The 20,894-nt window shown below is 44.7% G+C and overlaps 1 protein-coding gene across 5 annotated transcripts in view; it reads left to right on the top strand.

The window, feature by feature from the left end:
• Nucleotides 1–20,894, top strand: part of ECSCR (endothelial cell surface expressed chemotaxis and apoptosis regulator) — a 556,224-nt gene that overhangs the window by 161,385 nt on the left and 373,945 nt on the right. For 4 of the 5 annotated variants that reach the window (XM_030211786.1, XM_030211783.1, XM_030211782.1 and 1 more), the window contains exon 2: nt 10,506–10,550. The exons of the other annotated variant lie outside the window; for it this stretch is intronic. In XM_030211786.1, the coding sequence (XP_030067646.1) occupies nt 10,506–10,550 (45 nt within the window). The remainder of the gene's footprint in view (nt 1–10,505; nt 10,551–20,894) is intronic. 5 annotated transcript variants of the gene reach the window in all.

Here is a 20,894-nt window from a genome sequence, read left to right as displayed (position 1 = left end):
GTAGCTCCAGAAGGTATCAATCCAAGCAGGACATATGGATTAGGCACTACAGGGTGTAATGAAATAGTGGATTTGTTGACCACTCGTAAGTCTTGGACTGGCCGGTAGTCCTCAGTCCCTGGCTTCTGGACTGGCAACAGTGGTGTATTCAATGGAGACTGGCAAGGTCGAATAATTCCATGGGATAACAGACGATTCAGATGTGCTTTAATCCCTTCCAAAGCCTTTCGGGGAATTGGGTATTGGCAAAGACGGATTGGCCGGGCACTTGGAAGTAAGTCTACATGGACAGGGGGAATATTTCGGGCCAACCCTGGGGATTATCTTCTGCCCATACCCCATTGACCTGGAAGCTGTCGGCCAGGGGTAGGTCAACTTGGCCATGCGACTGATGCAGCCGCCATTCTTCTTCAAGGGGGCAGCAGAAACTCAATATGCCCTTAGGGCTGGATGTTGGGGGCCGAAAGGAGACCGAAGTCTGGCCATCAGAGTCAAAGGAAATTTGGGCCCTAAGCTTGGGCAGCAGGTCCCGGCCTAACAAAGGGATTGGACAGTCTGGCATATACAGGAATTCATGAGTGACTGTGTGTGAGCCTAATTGGCATCTACGGGTCGTCAGGAAGGGCCTCCGGTCCTGCACCCCCGTGGCTCCCACCACTCGGACAGTTTTTTCAGACACAGGCGCTAATCGCTCCGTCACAACAGAATGTTCAGCTCCTGTATCAATCATGAATGGAATTGAGCGGCTCCCTATGGTTAGCTTGACCATGGGTTCCTGGGAGCCCAGTTTGTAGGAACCCGGTCTGTCCTATTTGTCCCATTCTGCCATCTCGGCTATCCCAATGACGTCAGATTCAGAAGGCTCATACCTTCCCTCTCGAACTCGGCCTCGGCTTCCTCGATCTCCTGGTCCCCGTCTCGGTCCCTGGTGCTTCTGGGGGCATTCATCTTTCCAGTGCCCTCTTTCCTTGCAGTAGGCGCACTGATCCCTCTCCAATCGTGGTCTGGGATTCTCCCCTCGTGGCCGGGATTGATTGAAGGAATCTCGAGGCCGGGCTGGCGGTCCGGGGTCCCACTTTGGCTTCCCATTGGCTAGAGGTCGACCTCGGTTAAGGGTGGAATTAGTAATGGCTGCCGCCAAAAGGTCGGCCTTCTTCTGCATCTTCCGGTCAGCCTCTTGGCGCATCTCCTGATCCCTATTAACGAAAACCTTTGTTGCAATCTCAATTAGCTGGGTGGTATTCATCCCTGCGAATCCCTCCTGACGCTGCAGCTTCTTCCAGATATCTGGCATACTCTGGGCCACCAATGCACTATTCACCATTCTCTGGTTTTCTAGTGCCTCAGGGTCGAATGGGGTGTATGTTCTGTAGGCTTCAATTAGTCGCTCTAAAAAGGCCCCAGGGGATTCAGTTGCCCCTTGGAGAATTTCAGAGACCTTTGCCAGATTAATGGGCCTCTTTATGCCTTTCTTCATACCTTCCAGCAAGTCCCGGCAATAGCCGGACAACAGTTCATAGTGCTGCCCGTTATTTGAATCCCAAGCTGGAGCTGCACGAGGGAACCGAGCTCTAACCCATTCCTCTCGGTCCTGTGTCCCCTCGGGGGCACACGCTCGCGTGATGGCCTCAGCATTTTGTAAAATCTTCCGCCTCTCCTCAGTTGTGAAGAGGGTCAGGAGGAGCTGTTGACAATCAGTCCAAGTTGGGTTATGGGTGGCCATAATACTAGCCACTAGGTCCACCACTGCCTGAGGCTTTTCAGTATAAGAGGGGTAATGCGTCTTCCAATTCAGGAGATCAGTGGTTGTGAAGGGTACATACTGGTAGGCCTGTGCCTGTATAACCTGATCCTGATTATTAGGATCCGGTCGAGTGGTGGTTACCTGACGGAGGGGCAGAGCTCTCGAGGAGGTGGGAATGCAACCTGAGGTAGAGCTAGGAGCTACCCCCTTATCATGCTCAAAGGTGATTGCAGCGGGTCTAACCCATTCAGGGGAGGTGTGTTGAACCCCTGAGGGATGGGGAGGGGTACTCATAGGCTGAGAGGTGATCACAGGTGATTCAGTCCATTGAAAGGGATGCTGGGCCCCTGATGAGTGGGAAGGGGTATTAGAGGGAGAGGCTGGGCTGTCGGGAGTTGAGGAGTCAGGGAGTGGGGCCCAAAACGGGTCATGGGAGGTTAGCAGGGAAGGATGTGGCAGAGAAGGGTAGATGCTGGCTGAAAAGTCCAACCTAGGATGTGGCGGGGTTTGCACAGAAGGGGAGGAACTATCCGGAGAAGCCTGTGCTGGAGAGGCTTGGGCTGGACGCCGTGGATCTCTGGGGATGGAGCGGAACCTCAACAATGGGCCATAAGGTGGTGGCTCAAGATCTGAGGGGTCATCAGAGAGTATGGGTTTCTTGGACAGGGTAGGGGCGGAAGCCACCGATTGGATGGTGGGCTTCCTGGGACTCTTTCCCTCCTCCAGTTTAGATTTTCTAATAATCTTTCTTTGAACGCAGCCCAACATGAACTTTACCGGGGATCCCATATAGGTTTTTAACCAAGAGGGAGGGTCAGTGACAAGGCTGTCCCAGGAATCTATATAAGGGAGCTGTTCAAGATATCCTGGTTCTCCTACAACTATGCTGTAAACCTTCCGGATTACTTCAATATCTAAGCTGCCACCAGGGGGCCACTCCACTCCCATAGATGGCCACTCAACTTCACACAAGGTTCTTAGAGTACTTAAGCTTAAAGTCTGTCCATAATCATTAACTAAAAATCCTTTCTTAAAATTCTTAAGCATACAATCTAGGGGAGTACCAGTTTGACTAGACGATGTCCCCCCCCATAATGCTTACAGTTACAACACACAGAAAGGAAGGGAAATTTTTGGAAGTGTGGTAAGGGGTCCACACGTCCCGAGACACAAGGTAGACAAACAACAATCGCTTCCTTCCGTCGCTGGCCAGTTGAACTTGCGTTAACTGGAACCGCAGCTATAAGAAGTCCACACTCATTTAACATTCATACATCACACACAGTGTACAAAAAATCCCACCCAACAATTTCAGATTGTTCAGATACAGATAAGCTCTGGCGGTTTCCCTGCTAGTCCCCACTAGACTAGAAGGTACTAAGGCCTTCGCTGAGAGTTGATCAGACTCCCCTTCCCTCAACTTTTGAGGGGCTGGTTTACAGTTTCCTAGGATTATAATACAGAATACAGAATACAAAATACATACCCGGCCAGTGTTCCTCAGTCAGTTCTTCTGGAGCCCCACGTTGGGCATCAGAAATTGATGCAGGGTCCGAGATCCCACTTCTGACACCAGGAATTGATGCAGGAATTACCACTATTGTTAGCAGAATCTGTGGTACTTCAGGAGTCAAACACCACACACCAGAATGAGAGAGAAATCTTCTTTATTTTCCAGCAAAGTAGAACATCAGCGCTAGCTCTCTCCTTCTCTTCAGCTCTCTGTGTCTTCTCTCTCTGTGTCCTGCGTCTCCTGTCCCTCTGTGTCTTGGCTCTCCTGTCTCTCTAACGTAAGCTGCTTCTGTTCTCATTTATATAGGGTCCTAAACCCCTCTAGCCCCCCTTTCTCACCAGATGGTAAGGAATAGATTGATTACCCTGTCTTGAACTAATTATCTCTACACATTTACTCAAAATATCAGTTACATAGGTTTCAGATATTTCCTAAACTGACCTACGACCTGGGGCCTCTCAAACTAGACAATGTGGCACCTAACTCCTGCATTTTATTATTATTCACAAAATCAGATTCCCGGTTAACTTCATAACTTGAGCTGGGTTCATTAAGGGGCTAATCTTGCTTAATGGCACACAGACATGGTTTGTTATTACTTTCAGGAGACCAGTCCTACACTCAACTATAATCCATCAAGGAGAAGAGTTGACTTTTCCTGACCTCTTTCACCTAGCTAGGACTGTGGATAATTCAAACCAGATGATGACCTCTTAAACTGCAGACAAATCTCACTTGAAAGTCAGACACTGAATTGAAAAGATATTTTACATAGAGAAATAGAACTTATTAATTAAACAGAATAAAACATATTTTAAAATAAGCAGAAATCAGAATTCCTTATAAGACAAAATCTAAATTATCACCTATTTCCTTCTCTCTAAACAGCATTCAGCCTAATCTTTTAAAACTGCCTGCTTGCTGATCCCCTCGAGACTGTCCAGTATGCCTTACTTAGAATGGCATCCAGATGTGGTTTTATTATTATGCCTTAACAATCCATCACTCAAAAAGGGACAAAGAAAGTTTTATTTCTCTCTGACCTCTCTAACCTCTAGTCTAGCAAAAGCTAGACATTTGAGTAATTAAAACCAGATGGCATTCTACCACTTGCAGGACTGAACCAAAGTTAAACAGAATTAACAAATTAATATGATTTCTCTGTCCAGGCTGCCTCAAAACCATAAAATATATATTTTCATTTCTTACATTTCACACACTCAGCAAACATTTTATTCTGTCTCACTGTCCATGTTCACAGCCCTGGTCTTCAGCTCACCAGTCTCCCTAGCAACTCACCCCCCCTAGAGGAACATCTGACATCACTCAACCAATCAGCTTGTCAGGAAAAGACAGGTTTTTTTCTCTGATCTGTTTAGAATCTTGGCTGCTCTCCCTCCCCCATAGAAGTTACTGCAAAACTTCCTATATAGAGAATTTTAAAGTCAAATTTTAACCTGACTTGTACCCAAAACAGCAAGGAACATTTTATAGTACAATCCCCACTTAATCATGGTTTATTTCTTGAAAAATAAAATCATATTTAAGAAACATCTCACACTTTCTTCTAACTCCATTAATAATTTCCAAACTAACTTTAAACTGTTTCCAGCCAGCAGCATCCACCTAAAACCTTGGAACAGCCCCCCCCCCCCCCAGAGCCCCAGGAAAAAAAACATTTAATATATGTTACCATATATTACAGTAAGCTAATGGAAATGCTACTAAAGCAGAGGATTGTGAGATTTCTCAAACTGAATGGAATGCATGACCCGAGGCAGGATGACTTCACTAGTGGCAGGTCGGGTCAGACGAATCTGACTGACTTCGACTGGGTGACCAAACAGTTGGATGTGGGAGGGGCGCTTGATGTGGTATACTTGGATTTCAGCAAAACCTTTGACATGGTTCTGCACAAGTGACTGATAAATATATTGAGTGCGAATGGGACCTAGAGTAACTGGGTTAAAAATTGGTTGAATGGAAGGAGACAGAGGGTAGTGGTAAATGGAGCTTGCTCTGAAGAAAAGGATGTTGTCAGTGGAGTACCGCAGGGATCAGTCCTTGGGCTGGCTCTTTTTAATGTCTTTGTGAGCGATATTGCAGAAGGGCTGTCTGGTAAGGTTTGTCTCTTTGCGGATGATACCAAACTCTGCAACAGGGTGGACAACCTGAAGGGTATGAATGACATGAGGAAGGACCTAGCAAAGCTGGAGGAATAGACCGATATTTGGCAACTAAGATTTAATCCCAAAAAATGCAGGGTCATGCAGTTGGGTCTCAATAGTCCGAGGGAATGGTTCAGTATAGGGGGTGAAGTGCTTCAGTGTACGAAGGAAGAGCGGGACTTGGGTGATTGTGTCTAATGACCTTAAAGCATCCAAACAGGTAGAAAAAGCGACTGTCAAAGCCCGAAGGATGCTTGGGTGCATAAAAAGAGGGATGACCAGCAGGAAAAAGGAGGTGATAGTGCTATTGTATAAATCTCTGGTGAGGCCCTATTTAGAGTACTGTGTGCAGTTCTGGAGACTGCACCTACGAATATAAACAGGATGGAGTCAGTCCAGAGGGCGGCCACAAAATTAGTAAGCAGTCTTGAACACAAAAAAAACAGGGACAGGCTTATGAACCTCAACATGTATGCGCTGGAAGAGAGGAGGGAGAGAGGAGACATGATAGAGACGTTTAAATATCTCAAGGCCATTTATGTACAGGAAGTGAGCCTTTTTCAACTGAAGGAGAGCTCTGGATCAAGGGGGCATATGATGAAGTTACGAGGGAATAGGCTTAGGAGTAATCTAAAAGTATTTATTTATTTATTTGTTGCATTTGTATCCCACATTTTCCCACCTATTTGTAGGCTCAATATGGCTTACATATAACCGTAAAGGCATTCACCAATTCCGATATGAACAAATACAGGTAGTGACAGAAAGGGTGGTGAAGGCATGGAATGGCCTCCTGGTGGAGGTTGTGGAGTCGAGGACTATGTCAGAATTTTAAAAGGCATGGTATAAGCATGTGGGATTGCTTAGGAAAAGGAAGAGTTAGAGGTTACAGAGCATGGGCAGACTGGATGGGCCATATGGCCTTTATCTGCCATCATGTTTCTATTTCTCTGTTTCAAGATTGGCCTTTAAAGAATGGAAAAAGGATCCAAATGAAGAAAATAAGCAGCAACATAAGCACTGGCAAGTCAGATGCAAAGCATTAATAAAGAAGGCTAAAAAAATATGAAGAGAAACTTGCTGCAGAGGCTAAAACTCAGTAACAACTTTTCAGGTACATCAGAAGCAGAAAGCCTGCGAGGGAATCCATGGGACCGTTAGATCATGAAGGAGTAAAAGGGGCGCTCAGGGAGGACAAGGCCATAGCGGAGAAACGGAATAAATTGTTTGCTTCTGTCTTTACTGAAGAAGATATAAGAGATCTTCCTGTACTGGAAATGGTTTTCAGGGGTGGTGATAAGGAACTGAAAGAAATCTCAGTGAACTTGGAAGATGTACTGAGCCAAATTGACAAAGAGGAGTAAATCACCTGGACTGGATGGCATACATCCAAGGATAATCAAAGAACTCAAGCATGAAATTGCTGATATGCTGTTAGTAATATGTAACCTGTCCTTAAAATCGTCCATAGTACCTGAAGAATGGAGAATGGCCAACGTGATGCCGATTTTAAAATAGGGGTAATCCGTGAAATTACAGACCAGTAAGCCTGACGTTGGTGCCAGGCAAAAAAGTGGAAACTATTATAAAGAATAAAAATTACAGAACAAGTAGACAAACATGGTTTAATGGGACAGAGTCAGCATGGGTTCAGCCGAGGGAAGTCTTGCCTCACCAATTTGCTTCATTTCTTTGAAGGCATGAATAAACATGTGGATAAAAGTCCTCATGAGAGACTCCTGAGAAAATGAAAGAGTCATGGGATAGGAAACAAGGTTCTGGTGTGGATTAGGAATTGGCTATTGGACAGAAAACAGAGGTTTAAAATGTCATTTCTCTCAATGGAGGAGGGTTAACAGTGGAGTGCCATAGGGATCTGTACTGGGACCGGTACTATTTAACATATTTATAAATGATATGGAAATTAGAACGATGAGTGAGGTGATTAAATTTGCAGATGATACAAAACTATTCAAGGTTGTTAAAACACAAGCGGGCTGTGAAAAATTTAGGAAGACCTTAGGAAATTGGAAGATTGGGCATCCAAATTACAGATGAAATTTAATGTGGACAAATGCAAGGTGATACACATTGGAAAGAGTAATTCGAATCCGAATCATAGTTACCTGATACTTATGAATTGTAGTTACTTGATACTCCTAGGGTTCACCTTGGGAGTCAGCACTCAAGAAAAAGATCTAGGTGTCATTGTAGATATTACGCTGAAATCTTCTTGGTGTGCAGCGGTGGCCAAAAAAGCAAATAGGATGCTAGGGATTATTAAGAAAGGGATGGTGAATAAGACAGAAAATACTATAATGCCATTGTATCGCTCCATGGTACGACTGCGCCTTGAGTTTTGCATTCAGTTCTGGTATATTAAAGAGATATAGCAGAATTAGAAAAGGTTCAAAGAAGAGTGACCAAAATGATAAAGGGAATTGAACTCCTCTCAATGAGGAAAGGCTAAAGAGGTTAGGGTGCTTCAGCTTCAAAAAGAGATGGATGAGAGGAGGTATGATTGAGGTCTAAAAATCCTGAGTGGTGTAGAACGAGTAGAAGTAAATCGATTTTTTTTTAGTCATTCCAGAAGTACAAAGACTAGGGGACACTCAAAGTTACATGGAAATAATTTTAAAACAAATAGGAGGAAATATTTTTCACTTAACAAATAGTTAAACTCTGGAACTCTGCCAGAGGATGTAGTAACAGCGGGTAGCATATCTGGGTTTAAAAAAGGTTTGGACAAATTCCTTGAGGAAAAGTCCATAGTCTGCTATTCAGACAGATATGGGGAAGCAACTGCTTGCCCCGAGATTGGTAGTATGGAATGTTGTTACTTGTGACCTGGCTTGGCCACTGTTTGGAAAACAGGATACTGGGCTAGATGGACCATTGGTCTGATCCAGTATGGCTATTCTTATGTTCTAAACATTGTAAGTGATTATCTTCTAAAAGTACTAATATTACCTGTTAAACCTGTAGTGGAGAAAGTAAGGCGAGAATAAGTGGACGGTAGAGAGGAGAAGGAAGGTGAAGAGAAGGATAAAGAGACTTTGCAACTACTGTTTGAATACTGCCTCTGCCAATGTGGCTGCTTTTACTATTGTTACTGTCCCAGTTATTTGCCTAGACTGACTCTTATGTAAATGTGTTCAGAACTCTAAACCAGGAGTGGTCTGTCTCCTTGCCTGAATGGAATGAGCTCTGTGTGTGGTGGAAGTAGAACTGCCTTTGACAACCCAGTTTCTGCTGGTCTTGACCCTAGTCCTAAATCAATACATTTGCTATGTGAGCATTCCTCTGTTACACAGGAACCCACCTGTTCTGGCCCCTGACAGCCTGGCACTAGTTATAATGTGACCCTGAAATGTGTTAATGCCTTCACTGCTATTCTTACTTCTAAAGATCTTTACTGCTGCAGTCTTCACTGCTAGGATATGTGTGTGAGCAATGCATTGTGTGTAATGCAGTTCATAGACAACGCAACCCGACTTGCTTGTCTGTATAAGATCCGTTACTACTGGTTGTGATGCTGCTTAGATCACTCCTCTGTCTCAGCCAAGCTTGGCTTCTTTGTTTACGTGCCAGCACTTCCTGGCCATTCTTGCTATCTCTGTCCTGAGAGTTCAGCCAGGTATGACCTTTTCCTCCAATCAGGGGCTGCCCCCTAGAGCCACCCTTGCCACTCGAGGGCAGGCTTTGTCCCTATTGGCCTTTCTACTCTTTCTTCTCTGAGTCTGTATGAGCTTCTAGCTCCGCCCCCCCCTGGCCATGAGGAGGACAGTATCCATTTTGCTCCAGGACAAAGCAATGATCCTGTTGTAGCTCTGGAAAAGCACTAGTCTTTTCACCCTGAAAATATCCTCCTAAAAGAGGGTACTGCACTCCCAAACACCTAACTCTGAGCTGCCTCTATCTATGGAACTATTTTCTTACCTCTGCAACGAGCTGATCCTGGTTAAACTTCTACCTTCTCTCCACTGATACAGCTCACAAAACCACAGGATTCCTTTGTGTTTATGAACATCTAACTGTGAGTAATCATCTTAGCCATCTATCCCCCCTTCAATCTGTTCAGAACTCTGCTGCACGTCTTATATTCCGCCAGAACCGATATACTCATATCACCCCTCTCCTCAGGTCACTTCACTGGCTTGCAATCAAATACCGCATTCAATTCAAGCTTCTCCTTCTTACCTACAAATGCACTCAGTCTGCTGCCCCTCACTACCTCTCTACCCTCATCTCCCCTTACGTTCCCGCCCGTAACCTCTGTTCACAGGACAAATCCCTCCTCTCAGTACCCTTCTCCACCACCGCCAACTCCAGGCTCCGCCCATTCTGCCTCGCCTCACCCTATGCTTGGAACAACCTTCCTGAGCCCTTACGCCAAGCCCCCTCCCTGCCCATCTTCAAGTCTTTGCTTAAAGCCCACCTCTTCAATGCTGCGTTCGGCACCTAACTCTTAATGTTTAGGAAATCCAGACTGCCCCAATTTGACTGCCCCTATCGGACTGACTGTTCACTTGTCTTTTAGATTGTAAGCTCTTTGAGCAGGGACTGTCCCTCTATGTTAAATTGTACAGCGCTGCGTAACCCTAGTAGCGCTTTAGAAATGTTAAATAGTAGTAGTAGTAGTAGTAGTAAACTTCTACCTTCTCTCCACTGATACAGCTCAGAAAACCACAGGATTCCTTTGTGTTTATGAACATCTAACTGTGAGTAATCATCTATGTTATTTAATAAAGGAGCTTCAGAAAAGAACAAGAGATTTAGGTGTGTTGATGTGCTAGGGGTTTATACTTCAAGATATTGAGTCTTATAGCTAAATAACTCTTAAGAAACAGCTATACAAGTCTTGAGAGACTTGACACCTCCCTTACACTCAAATGTATGCTTAATCACCATTTGTTTTTTTAATGCCCTGTGTTTTATTATCTTTTATTGTTTTTAAATTGTAACCTGCTTTGATGAACTTGCTTGTTGAATCAAATTAAATAAAATCATAGCGCAATGTTTGCTTTGGTTTAATGCTAGTTCTATTTCTGAGCAACTTTTTATTTTCATTTCTTTTCAGATGGTGCTTGCACTGCAGAGAATGTCAGTTTCAGCAGCCCCCCAGGTAAAGATATTAGGATTAAAAGGAAACCTTTATTTTGGCTAAAGAATATGTGGCTAAAAGTATGCATGTAGTGCTATTTCACATATATTTTTACTTGGGGCATAGTTTGGAACTACTGTTGCATTTTCAAAGCTTTGCACTTATTTTAACCCAGGAAAATAATCAGCACAAGACTACTACTACTACTACTAATCATTTCTATAGCGCTACTAGATGTACACTTGACAGAGCTTACAATCTAATAAGGACAGACAAACAGGACAAATAAGAGGTAAGGGAATTACTAAGGTGGAAATGATAAATGGGTACTGAACAAGTGAGTAAGGGTTAGGAGTTAAAAGCAGCATCAAAAAGGTGGGCTTTTAGCCTAGATTTGAAGACGGCCAGAGATGGAGCTTGACGTACCGGCTCAGGAAGTCTATTCCAGGCATATGGTGCAGCAAGATAAAAGGAACGGAGTCTGGAGTTAGCGGCGGAGGAGAAGGGTGCAAATAAGAGATTTACCCAGTGAACAGAGTTCCCGGGGAGGAGTGTAGGGAGAGAAAAGAGTGGAGAGGTACTGAGGAGCTGCAGAGTGAATGTACTTGTAAGTCAACAAGTGGAGTTTGAACTGTATGGGGAAACGGATAGGGAGCCAGTGAAGACAGATGTAAATGTGTGCATATATTTTTACTGTTGAATTAGTCTTTTGGATATCAGACTGTTACTCTTGGTGAGAAATTATTGGACCAATTCTTTGAAGTGACTTTTGAGACACATGAAAATATTATAGTTTTAGAAGTTGATATATTTGAATATATTTCTGTGTAGAGTGAATGAAAGTAAGAGTGAGGAATGTGTGGAGGTGTGTGTGAAGGTTTTAAAATAATAATGACAATGATAATTATATGAGTTAAGTTTTCAATAAAGATTGATTTTCTAATATAACGGCTGTTGAAGAAATTGTATGTTATACTGATTGCAACCAATTATTGAGTGTTTACCTAAAATAGAATATCATATATTTTTACTGAGATAATTTTGAAATTGAAAGTTCTTCAACTAAAAAGTATGGGGTCAATTCAATAACTGGGCACCATGAGTTAAGCACCATGCTGGGGCGTGTTCAGCACCAATTCTAGAACAGCACCTCTGCGCACAGATTCTGTTATAGAACACTAGCATAAGCCCAAAGATGTGTGCAAATTTAGGCCCACTTCTGCCAGATCAGCTGTAAGTGAATGTGCCTAAGGGGGGTATTTTATTAAAGCTTAGCTTAAGTTATCTGCAGCAGGGCCCATAGGAATAAAACCCCTAAGTGTTCTATGATCTGCATGCAACAGACATTATTCTATAAGTTGTGTTCATATTATGGAGACATGCCCATGCTCTTCTCATGCTTTGGCCACTTATGCACCCTGTTCAATTATTTACTAATGCACTTGTATGCTGCTTTATAGAATAGCAGATAGTGCCAATTATCATGCCACATATGTGCGTATGGCACATGTAACTGCACATGCACAGTTATAGAATGTTGTTTTATGTTTCAATCATTTTTTATTGATGGCATAAATCATACATCATTCTTAGAACAATTACAACCAATCAAAACCAGAATCAGAAGAAATGGAACAACAACAATGACATAACATTGGCCATCAAAAAACAATTACCCCCTGTTTAATATCCCCCCTCTCCACCCCAAACAGGTATCCCACCCCCCTTACTCTCCCCTCCCCACTTCTTCCCCTTAACACATTATTCTTCTATTGCTACAATGCACAACTTTACAGAAATCAGTGGAGCCAGGTGTCTTGAAGAAGAAGACAAACAACCATTTCTAATAACCACCTGGAGTTTCTTCACTCCATTCGAGCACAAAATTCTCCCCCCCCCCATCCCCTCCCCGTCTTGTGTCATGTCATGTGGGACTAAGAATTTAAAATTCTACTCTGCGCCACAGCTGTCAACGAGTCCCAAAACGGGGCCCACATATGGCAAAAGGCATCTCCTCTGGGTGAGGCTAAATCACCAACTTCTCTGCGCTCCAAGGAACAAAGAAAAATAATCCGGGACTGCCACTGGGACAGCCCCGGAGATTCCGCCACTATCCATAGATGAAGAATGGATTTCTTCCCCATCATGACGGCTTTTTTGAGGAAAGACTTCAACCCCCTCGGCGGTAGCTGTACAAACTGGAATTTATTAAATAACAACATTGGTCTGCAGAGCCAGGTGACCCCCCACAGTTGAGACACCTGGCAACATATTTGTTTCCAGAATTCCAATACACCCGGGCAGCTCCAGAATTTATGTCCCAGGTCAGCAGGTGAGCAACCACATTTCAAGCAACTGTCATCTTCCCTCATGGAGGCTCTCCACGCCCTGTGTGGTGAAATGAACATTTGGGTAAAGAATTTATATGATGCCTCCTGCAACACCACATTCACTGAGATTTTAGCAATCTCCAAAATGCACGCCTTTATTTGTTCTGCTTGGACACCCACCCTTAACTCCCCATTCCACTGAACCGCCAGCCGGGTGTAGTCAAACTCCCCCAGTTGTTCTCTAAGACAAGCATGAAAACATTTTAGGGGGAACTGCCAACTGAGCATCCAAGGCCAATATAGCTAACAGCCTATCCCACACTGTTGGGCTCATGGAAGACGGAGGGAGTGACTTCAAATAATGACGTAACTGAAGAGCTGCAAAGAAGTCCCTCTTCAATGCTCCAAACTCCAATGTTAATTCCTCAAAAGTCCTAAGTGTCCTTTCTTTTGTATAAAATTGATGGAGATACTTTATACCATGACGAATCCAGTTCGCAAAAGTGGCCGAAGAAGTACCAGGAGTAAAATGCGGATTTTCCCCCAACAGCAATAAAGGTGAGCAAACAGTCGATAGTCCATAAAATCTACAAATCCACCTCCAGGTCTTTCTCAAAGGCAACAACATTGGGCCTGCAATCCGCGGCGTGTTCAGTTCCCTCGGTAGTGCGTGTAGCCACAAACTAAAGTGATGTGGATATAACAAACTGGTTTCTATCTCTGTACACGAAAAATTATTTGTTCCTCTGAACCAGTCCGAGAGATGTTGCAAATTACTTGCCAGCGACAAAAATCTCACATTCAATAAACCCAAACCACCTTGCGCTCTCGGCAAATATAATTTTGCAGATGCCATTCTAGGCCTCTTGTCTTGCCAGATGTATCGAGTGACCATCTGTGTCACTAAACACTCATCTTTCCGAGTTATTAATATTGGCAGCATCTGCAAAGCATAAGTCCATTGAGGCACCAAAATCATGTTATAAAGGGCTATCCTGCCCTTAATGGACAGAGGTAGGGACTTCCAGACCTGCAATCTTTGTCGGGTACGCTCTCTCAAGGGGTCTATTTTCAAGTCATACAGACGTTCCAAGTTCGCAGGTATCCACACACCCAAATAGTTCAGTGGTCCTGCCGCCCATGTTAGAGGAAACGCCCCTTCCCAGGTCTCCCTAATCTGAGCCTGAATCGGCAAGGCCACTGATTTTTGCATATTTAAAGAGAAACCTGAGTAATAGCCAAATTCTTCCACTGCACTAAGGAGATGCGGCAACGATCGTTGTGGTTTGGTCAATGTCACAAGAACATCATCTGCAAACGCCAATGTTTTGACCTCTGTTGTCCGCAAACATACCCCCGAGATATCTGGATCTTTCTGAATTGTCTGTAACAAGGGTTCTAGGTACAAGAGAAATAAGAATGGGGAAAGAGGGCACCCCTGGCGCGTTCCACATGCTACCGGAAAAGAACTAGAACGCAGTCCATTTACCATCAGAGACGCCTGAGGCCGTCCATATAAGGTCTCTATCGCGTGCAAGAACCAACCTCCCAGCCCACATATTCCAACACAGAAAACAGATAGTCCCATCTAACTTTGTCGAATGCCTTTTCTGCATCCAAGCTAACCAATAGTAAAGGATCTTTGACAATATGACTTTCAACAATAGCTAAACAGATCTTCCTGACATTGATACATGAGTGACGGCCTCTTACAAATCCTACCTGTCTCTCCGCTATCAAATCCGACATCAAAGGGGCCAAACGTTCTGCCAAGACTTTGGCCAAAATTTTCAAGTCTACATTTATGAGCGAAATCGGTCTATAAGAACCTGGATGGTCCAACGGCCTGCCCTCCTTGGGAATTAAAGTAATCAAGGCTTCATTCGCGTGCCTAGGAAACGTTTTCTGAGAGACTGAGTCTTCCAAGTAGGCCAACAGCGGCCCACAAATTTTGGGGAACATGAGCTGATAGTATTCTGCCCCAAACCCGTCCTGACCTGGGGCCGACCCTTGTTTTAATGATTTCACTACACTTTGCAATTCACTGGCCCGTAGGGGAGCATTCAGCCTCTCCAAGGCCCCCACAGGGAGTCGTAGCACTCCTCCATCGAAGGCTCTACACAGGATTCCGGGCGCGCATATAGTGCCGCATAATATTCTTGTAAAAGCTTAACCACCCTGAAACACTATTGTTCTGTGTCCTCTCAGGGTCCTGCAAACAGGGAATAAATCTGCTCCCTCCCCAAGATTTATTGATACATGCCAGCAGCTTCCCTGATTTGTTACCAAACTTATGGTAAGAGTAGGATCTATGAAAAAGATGTTTTTTTGTTTTCTCATGTATCATGGCATTTAACGCTGCCAAAGAAGCAGACATCACTTCTCTGGTCTCAACGGAAGGCCTGGCCAAATGGGCTCGCTTTGCTGCTTGATAAGCCTTTCCAGCTGAATTATCCCCTGAGATAGCCTCGGCTGCACATGTAGGCAATGATATCACCTCGCAAGACAGCCTTTGAAGTTTCCCAATACAATTGTGCATCTTGCTCGTGACTACTATTCGTATCTGCAAAGTAGGACCACCTTTGCTGGAGGTACTCCCTGAACTTCTCATCAGTTTTTAAATACGCTGGGAACCTCCATAGCCCATGTCGGAGTTTTGTCATCCCCAAATCCATGTCCACCCAAATGAGAGTGTGGTCTGAAACCTCCATAGGGCCAATCTCCGCATGTTGCAGCTGTGGATACAGAGTTGAGGATAACAAAATATAGTCGAGTCTGGACCAGGTACCGTGGGCTCTGGACATATGAGTGTAATCTCTTACTGTGGGGTTGCCTAATCTCCAGGGGTCTACCAGCTGCAGGGCACTACACAGAAACGCTAACCCTTTCCCTTTACCCATCGCAGAACCCGCAGTAACATGAGATCGATCTTGTTGCCCGTCCATAACTTGATTAAAATCCCCCAACACTATCCATGGGGCCGTTGCATGTTGGATCCCCAGGCGGACCAGACGCTTAAATAAAGAATGATCATACACATTAGGCCCATAGACAATAAGAAGGAATATCTCTTGACCCATTATATTCAAATTGAGTAAAATATAGCGTCCTTCCCTATCTCGATCTACCACCCTAGAGGTACACTGCAGACTCTTATGTATCAATACAGCCACTCCCCCCCTCTTACTCCCAGAAGAGGCAAAATAACAGTCCCCCACCCATCTCTGTTTCAATTTCAGATGTTCAATATCAGTGAGTTTGGTTTCTTGAAGGCATGCTATGGTGGCTTTGTGGCGCTGCAGAGCCGACAAAATTTTTGTTCGCTTCACCGGGGAAGAGATACCAGAAACATTCCAGGAGATGATCCTTGGGATGTGTGACTTAGCCAGGGTCCCAAATTCCCCATATAGAAGGAAAGTTTTCCTGTAAAAATCTTGCCCCCAGGTGCCCAGCCTTCACCCAGGAGCCAAACTCATCCCTCAGCAGCAGTAGCACGGAGACAGTCCCCAAAAGACAATGACTCCCCTCTTTCATGACACAAGAACTCCCTTCCCCCCCATTACTATAGCATACAATCCCAACAAGAAACATTTTACAACTTCCCACTTTCCCACTTCCCCAATCCCCTTCCCTCCCTTCCTGCCCCCCCTCCCCTTTCCCCAAAACATACCACTCACTCTCCACATGGGTCTGTATCGACCCAAAAGACCACTTGTTAACGCCTAACAGTTTCCATCCCTCCTAATATAACCACAAACATTGAAAACTTTGCTGATCAGCTCTGGTACATCTATCATACTCCCCTCCATCATGCTCGTACAAACATTCTCCACTCTCTTACCATCCATGCCAGGCACTCCTCCTTGTTCACACACTCTGTTCACAATCCCCTTACAAATAATCTAGTGTCCCCGCATACAAACTAATGTTGCCCTCTATGCTCAAAGTGACATGTTGTCTCAATTGTTAGAGTCACTGCAAAGTCTGCTGAAGTGTCCGAGTACAACTTGTTGCTTGCACTCTGTTATGACAGGACCAGCGAGGGTCTCCGTCTCCCAAATTCAACTTTCAGAACAGTCAAGTCTCTCCTAAATTCAATAACACTTACAATCAGCAGGAGCCAAGGTCCATCAGCCCAAATTCTATGGGGAGGCACTCGCCGCTTCCCCCTGCAGCCAGGACTGCGCACCCTCTGGGGTCTCTTACGTGCGCCATTGTCCTTTGTCAAGAATTCGTAGGAGTGCCGGGTACCGTAGTTGAAATTTATAGTTTAGATCTATCAGGCGGGAGCACACTGGGGAGAACAGCCGACGATTTGCCGCTAGATCTGCAGAGTAATCCGGAAACATGCGCACCTCTTCACGATGCACCCGAAAATACCGTAGCAGCAAATCTTTGTGGGTGAAATGATGAAATTTAACAATTACGATCCGAGGTCTCTGGTCGCTTGCTCTTTTCGCACCCAAATGGTGCGCTGTCTCCAGTTGGACTTTCGCCACGTGTCCAGCGGCCGCCATCAAGGACCCCAGCCACCGCTCCATTTCAGTGCGCAGCTTTTTCTCCGAGACCGACTCCGGAATACCCACAAATCGAAGGTTATCCCGGCGAGATCGGTTCTCGAGGTCCTCAAGTTTAAGTTGTTGCGCTTTGACCGTTGCTGTTAATCGAGCCAGTTCCGCACGATCTGTTTGCGCACCATCTTCAATGTCCGATACTCGGACCTCCAATTCGCCCGTTCGCCGGGCTAGGTCAGCTGTTAATTGTGATATGCCCGATAATTGTTCCGAGAGCTGAGCCAGCCTCGGATCTAGTGCATTAACCACTGAGGTCGTCGGTTCCGCGATTACCGCCTCTGTGCAGGGAATCTGCGGGGCCTTTGGCGGGTCTGCCATTTTATCCTCAGCCTGCTTAGTACGCTCCGTGTTTTTTCGGGCAGATTTCATCGCCATCGGTGTTATTATAATCACAAACTTGTCCATACACAAAGAGGCCACTGCAGCGCTTGCAATGAGGGGAGAGTTGCCTTTAATAACGCCGATGCAAACGGATGAAGAGATGGAATCTGGAGCAGCTCCAGGCAGCAACGTCCGACGCTCCTCACAGCATCACGTGGTCTCCCCATAGAATGTTGTTTTAAACCTGTTTTAATCCCTTAGAAGGCAAGAATGAAAACCATTTTATTTGGTAAAATAGCATTTTACCTTCATGCACATATTTGTAAAAATGATGAATTTTGTATACATGCATGCAGAAGAGTCAGTAATAAAGAAACTTTCCTCCTAAAAGTCAGTTTTTTTTGTCCTGTGGCAATGAGATTTTTTTCTCATTGTTTTTAAGACCTGGAACTTCAGGGGTTGCTTGACTGTGGTGATCTGAGCACCAAACTTTGTAAGGGTTATAAGTGGCATTGAGCAGGTGCAAGTGCTGGTTAGGTATACATATACTGCAGTTCTAAGGGTTTCTGTGGCAACTCCAGTTAAATGGGAAGTAAGGCCAGTGCTGGCAGACTTCTGTGGTCTGTGTCCCGAAAATGGTAACATGGATCAGGATGGGCCAGGAGCAGGCTTCAATAACAACTCCAGTAGCTGGAAAGTAAAGTCAGTATCTGGCATACTTCTGTGGTCTGGGATCCAAAAATGGCAAAGACCGATCAGGATCAAGTATACGTATTTTATACCACATTCTTATCGTATGCTGTGAGTGCAGGTGCAGCATCTCAGTGGAGTAAGAACATAAGTGTTGCCATACTAGGACAGACCAAAGGTCCATCAAGTCTGGTATCTTGTTTCCAACAGTGGCCAATCCAGGTGACAAGTACCTGGTAGATCCTAAAACAGTAAAACATTTTATGCAGCTTATCCTAGAAATAAGCAATGGATTTTCCCAAGTCCATCTTAATAATGGCTTATGGATTTTTCTTTTAGGAAATTATTCAAACCTATTTTAAACTCTGCTAAGTTAACTGCTAACTTTAAGAGGACATCTTATTTAATGAGCAAAATATTGTTAGTTAATAACAAGATTTGATTGTCATGAATTGATAATGAATGTGATTGTTAGGTAGACTGGATGGACCATACAGGTTGTAACAGGTAAGGGTCCTCTGCCAATAATTAGGGTCCATACACTTGTAAGGTCTAAGCAGTACCCCAACAAGAGATCTCAGCGCTTCACCAAGAGAAAAAGTCCTTCTCCCTTCAGGACGGATCTGCAACTGTGGAGGGTCCATGAGGGATGGTGTCTGTCATACTTTGGCTGCTCCTGTGTGCCTGGTTGTGGGCTGCTCTCTCATTCAGGGTGAACAACAAGTTCAGTTCCAGACATCAGCATCACTACTGTATGTTTTGAGATCAATTTTCATAAGGCAATACAGTAAACTCCAACCTTTTATGCCTCCCACATCATCTCATAATTCAGCAATTTTAACTGTCCATTAGTCATATGCAAATGAGGTTAAAAAAAATCCAGTACCTCAGTCTCTTGCACAGTTAGGGCCTCCCAGGCTTAAGAGTTCTGGGATCCCTGACAGATCCTCCCCTTGGGATAGTTTTCTCATGTAGGCACTATCTCCTACCCTATAGCTGTCAACCAGAAAGTTGTAAATATGTAAAGGGTTAAAAAAATAAATAAAAATGTGTGTCCCCTTTAATGGGGTTTTACCTGCCATCCGGTAGCCATTTGGCTTTGCTGTGGGCTGCTGTGGGGCTTGGTGGGCTCATGGTGGCTTTTGGGATTCCTGGGCTGCCCCGGGGTGTTTTCTGACCCTCCTGTGGGTCCGACGATCTTTGGGCCATTTTGGGCCCATCCAGGGCTCTCTCATTGGTGGGCAGTGCTTTTTGAGTGGCCCCAGGCTTGCTCCGATGGTCTTGGGTCCCATTTCGGGACCGGAGCAAGTCCTGGGGCAGAAGAGAGGCAGGAGACAGCAGGAGAGAGAAAAACGCGGTTGGCGCGAGTGGCGCACCACCGCGATTTCAGCAGGAGCTGGGGAGAGGGAAAAACCGGCTGGTTCTGGTGCGCGCGCATGCGCGATCAGGGCCTGGAGCTCCCGGTAGGCCGCAAAATGGAGCCTGGGCCTCGATTTTGATTTTTGGCCCGAAGAAAACGAGGAGGAGCGTCGGAGGACCATCGGGGCTCGGGAAAGTTCAAAGGACTATATCAGACAATAATTAGAACAAAATGCAGTGTGCTGGAGCAAAAACGTATAAATCAATACTATATGAGAGCTCCAGCCTAAACTTGTTAGTGTTGAATTGGTATAACAGAGAAAAAAGCCCTCAGAAACCGCTGGCAAAATGCCTGCGGTTTAGTGCATGGTTATATATTATTCAATTTATAACTCACACAGCGTTTCTATCACTGGGCAAAAAAACTCTGTCACCTCTGGGCTATATTGTTTGAAAGCCTCAACAATTGTACTGACTGACAGCGGATGTTTTTAAATATCAGGCCCCCGCTAATGACCCGAATCAAATCAGCAAAAAAAGACTTAGCTTTTAAACTGAATTCAAGCACTCTTCATTGTCCGTTCAACGGAGATCACCGTTTCACCTAAGACCACGGCTTCATCAGGAACGGAGTGCTGATTATATGCTGAAATCTGAAACAAACAATGCATATAATTGTGAATTGCTGTCAGAAAACGAATAAATGAAAATACAAAACACAAAAAAGAGTCACACCACGAGCAGACATACTAAATTGAAGGCATGACTTTTTTCAAAATGGCGCCTCAGCGTTCACGTTCAAACAGCTGATTGAAATACTGCCGTCGCCATGACGTATTGAACGCTAGTAGAAGTTGAACCAACCAATTCAACACTAACAAGTTTAGGCTGGAGCTCTCATATAGTAAAGTTCAAAGGACCCCAGGATGGACGTTAGAGGGGTCAGGTAAGAGGTCCTATGGCCTTGTTTTAATTTAATTTGATTGAATTTTTAGCTTTTTGAGGTGTTTTGTTGTCGGGCCTTCCCTAAATTTTTTAAAATTATTATTTTAATGGTTGGGGGGTCTGGGGGATCTGTTTAGATAAGTTGT

The sequence above is a fragment of the Microcaecilia unicolor genome, chromosome 8 (genome assembly GCF_901765095.1).
Source record: "Microcaecilia unicolor chromosome 8, aMicUni1.1, whole genome shotgun sequence".
NCBI lineage: Eukaryota > Metazoa > Chordata > Amphibia > Gymnophiona > Siphonopidae > Microcaecilia > Microcaecilia unicolor.
Note: the sequence above shows the minus strand (reverse complement) of the source record. Positions and strands in the feature narration are given on the sequence as shown.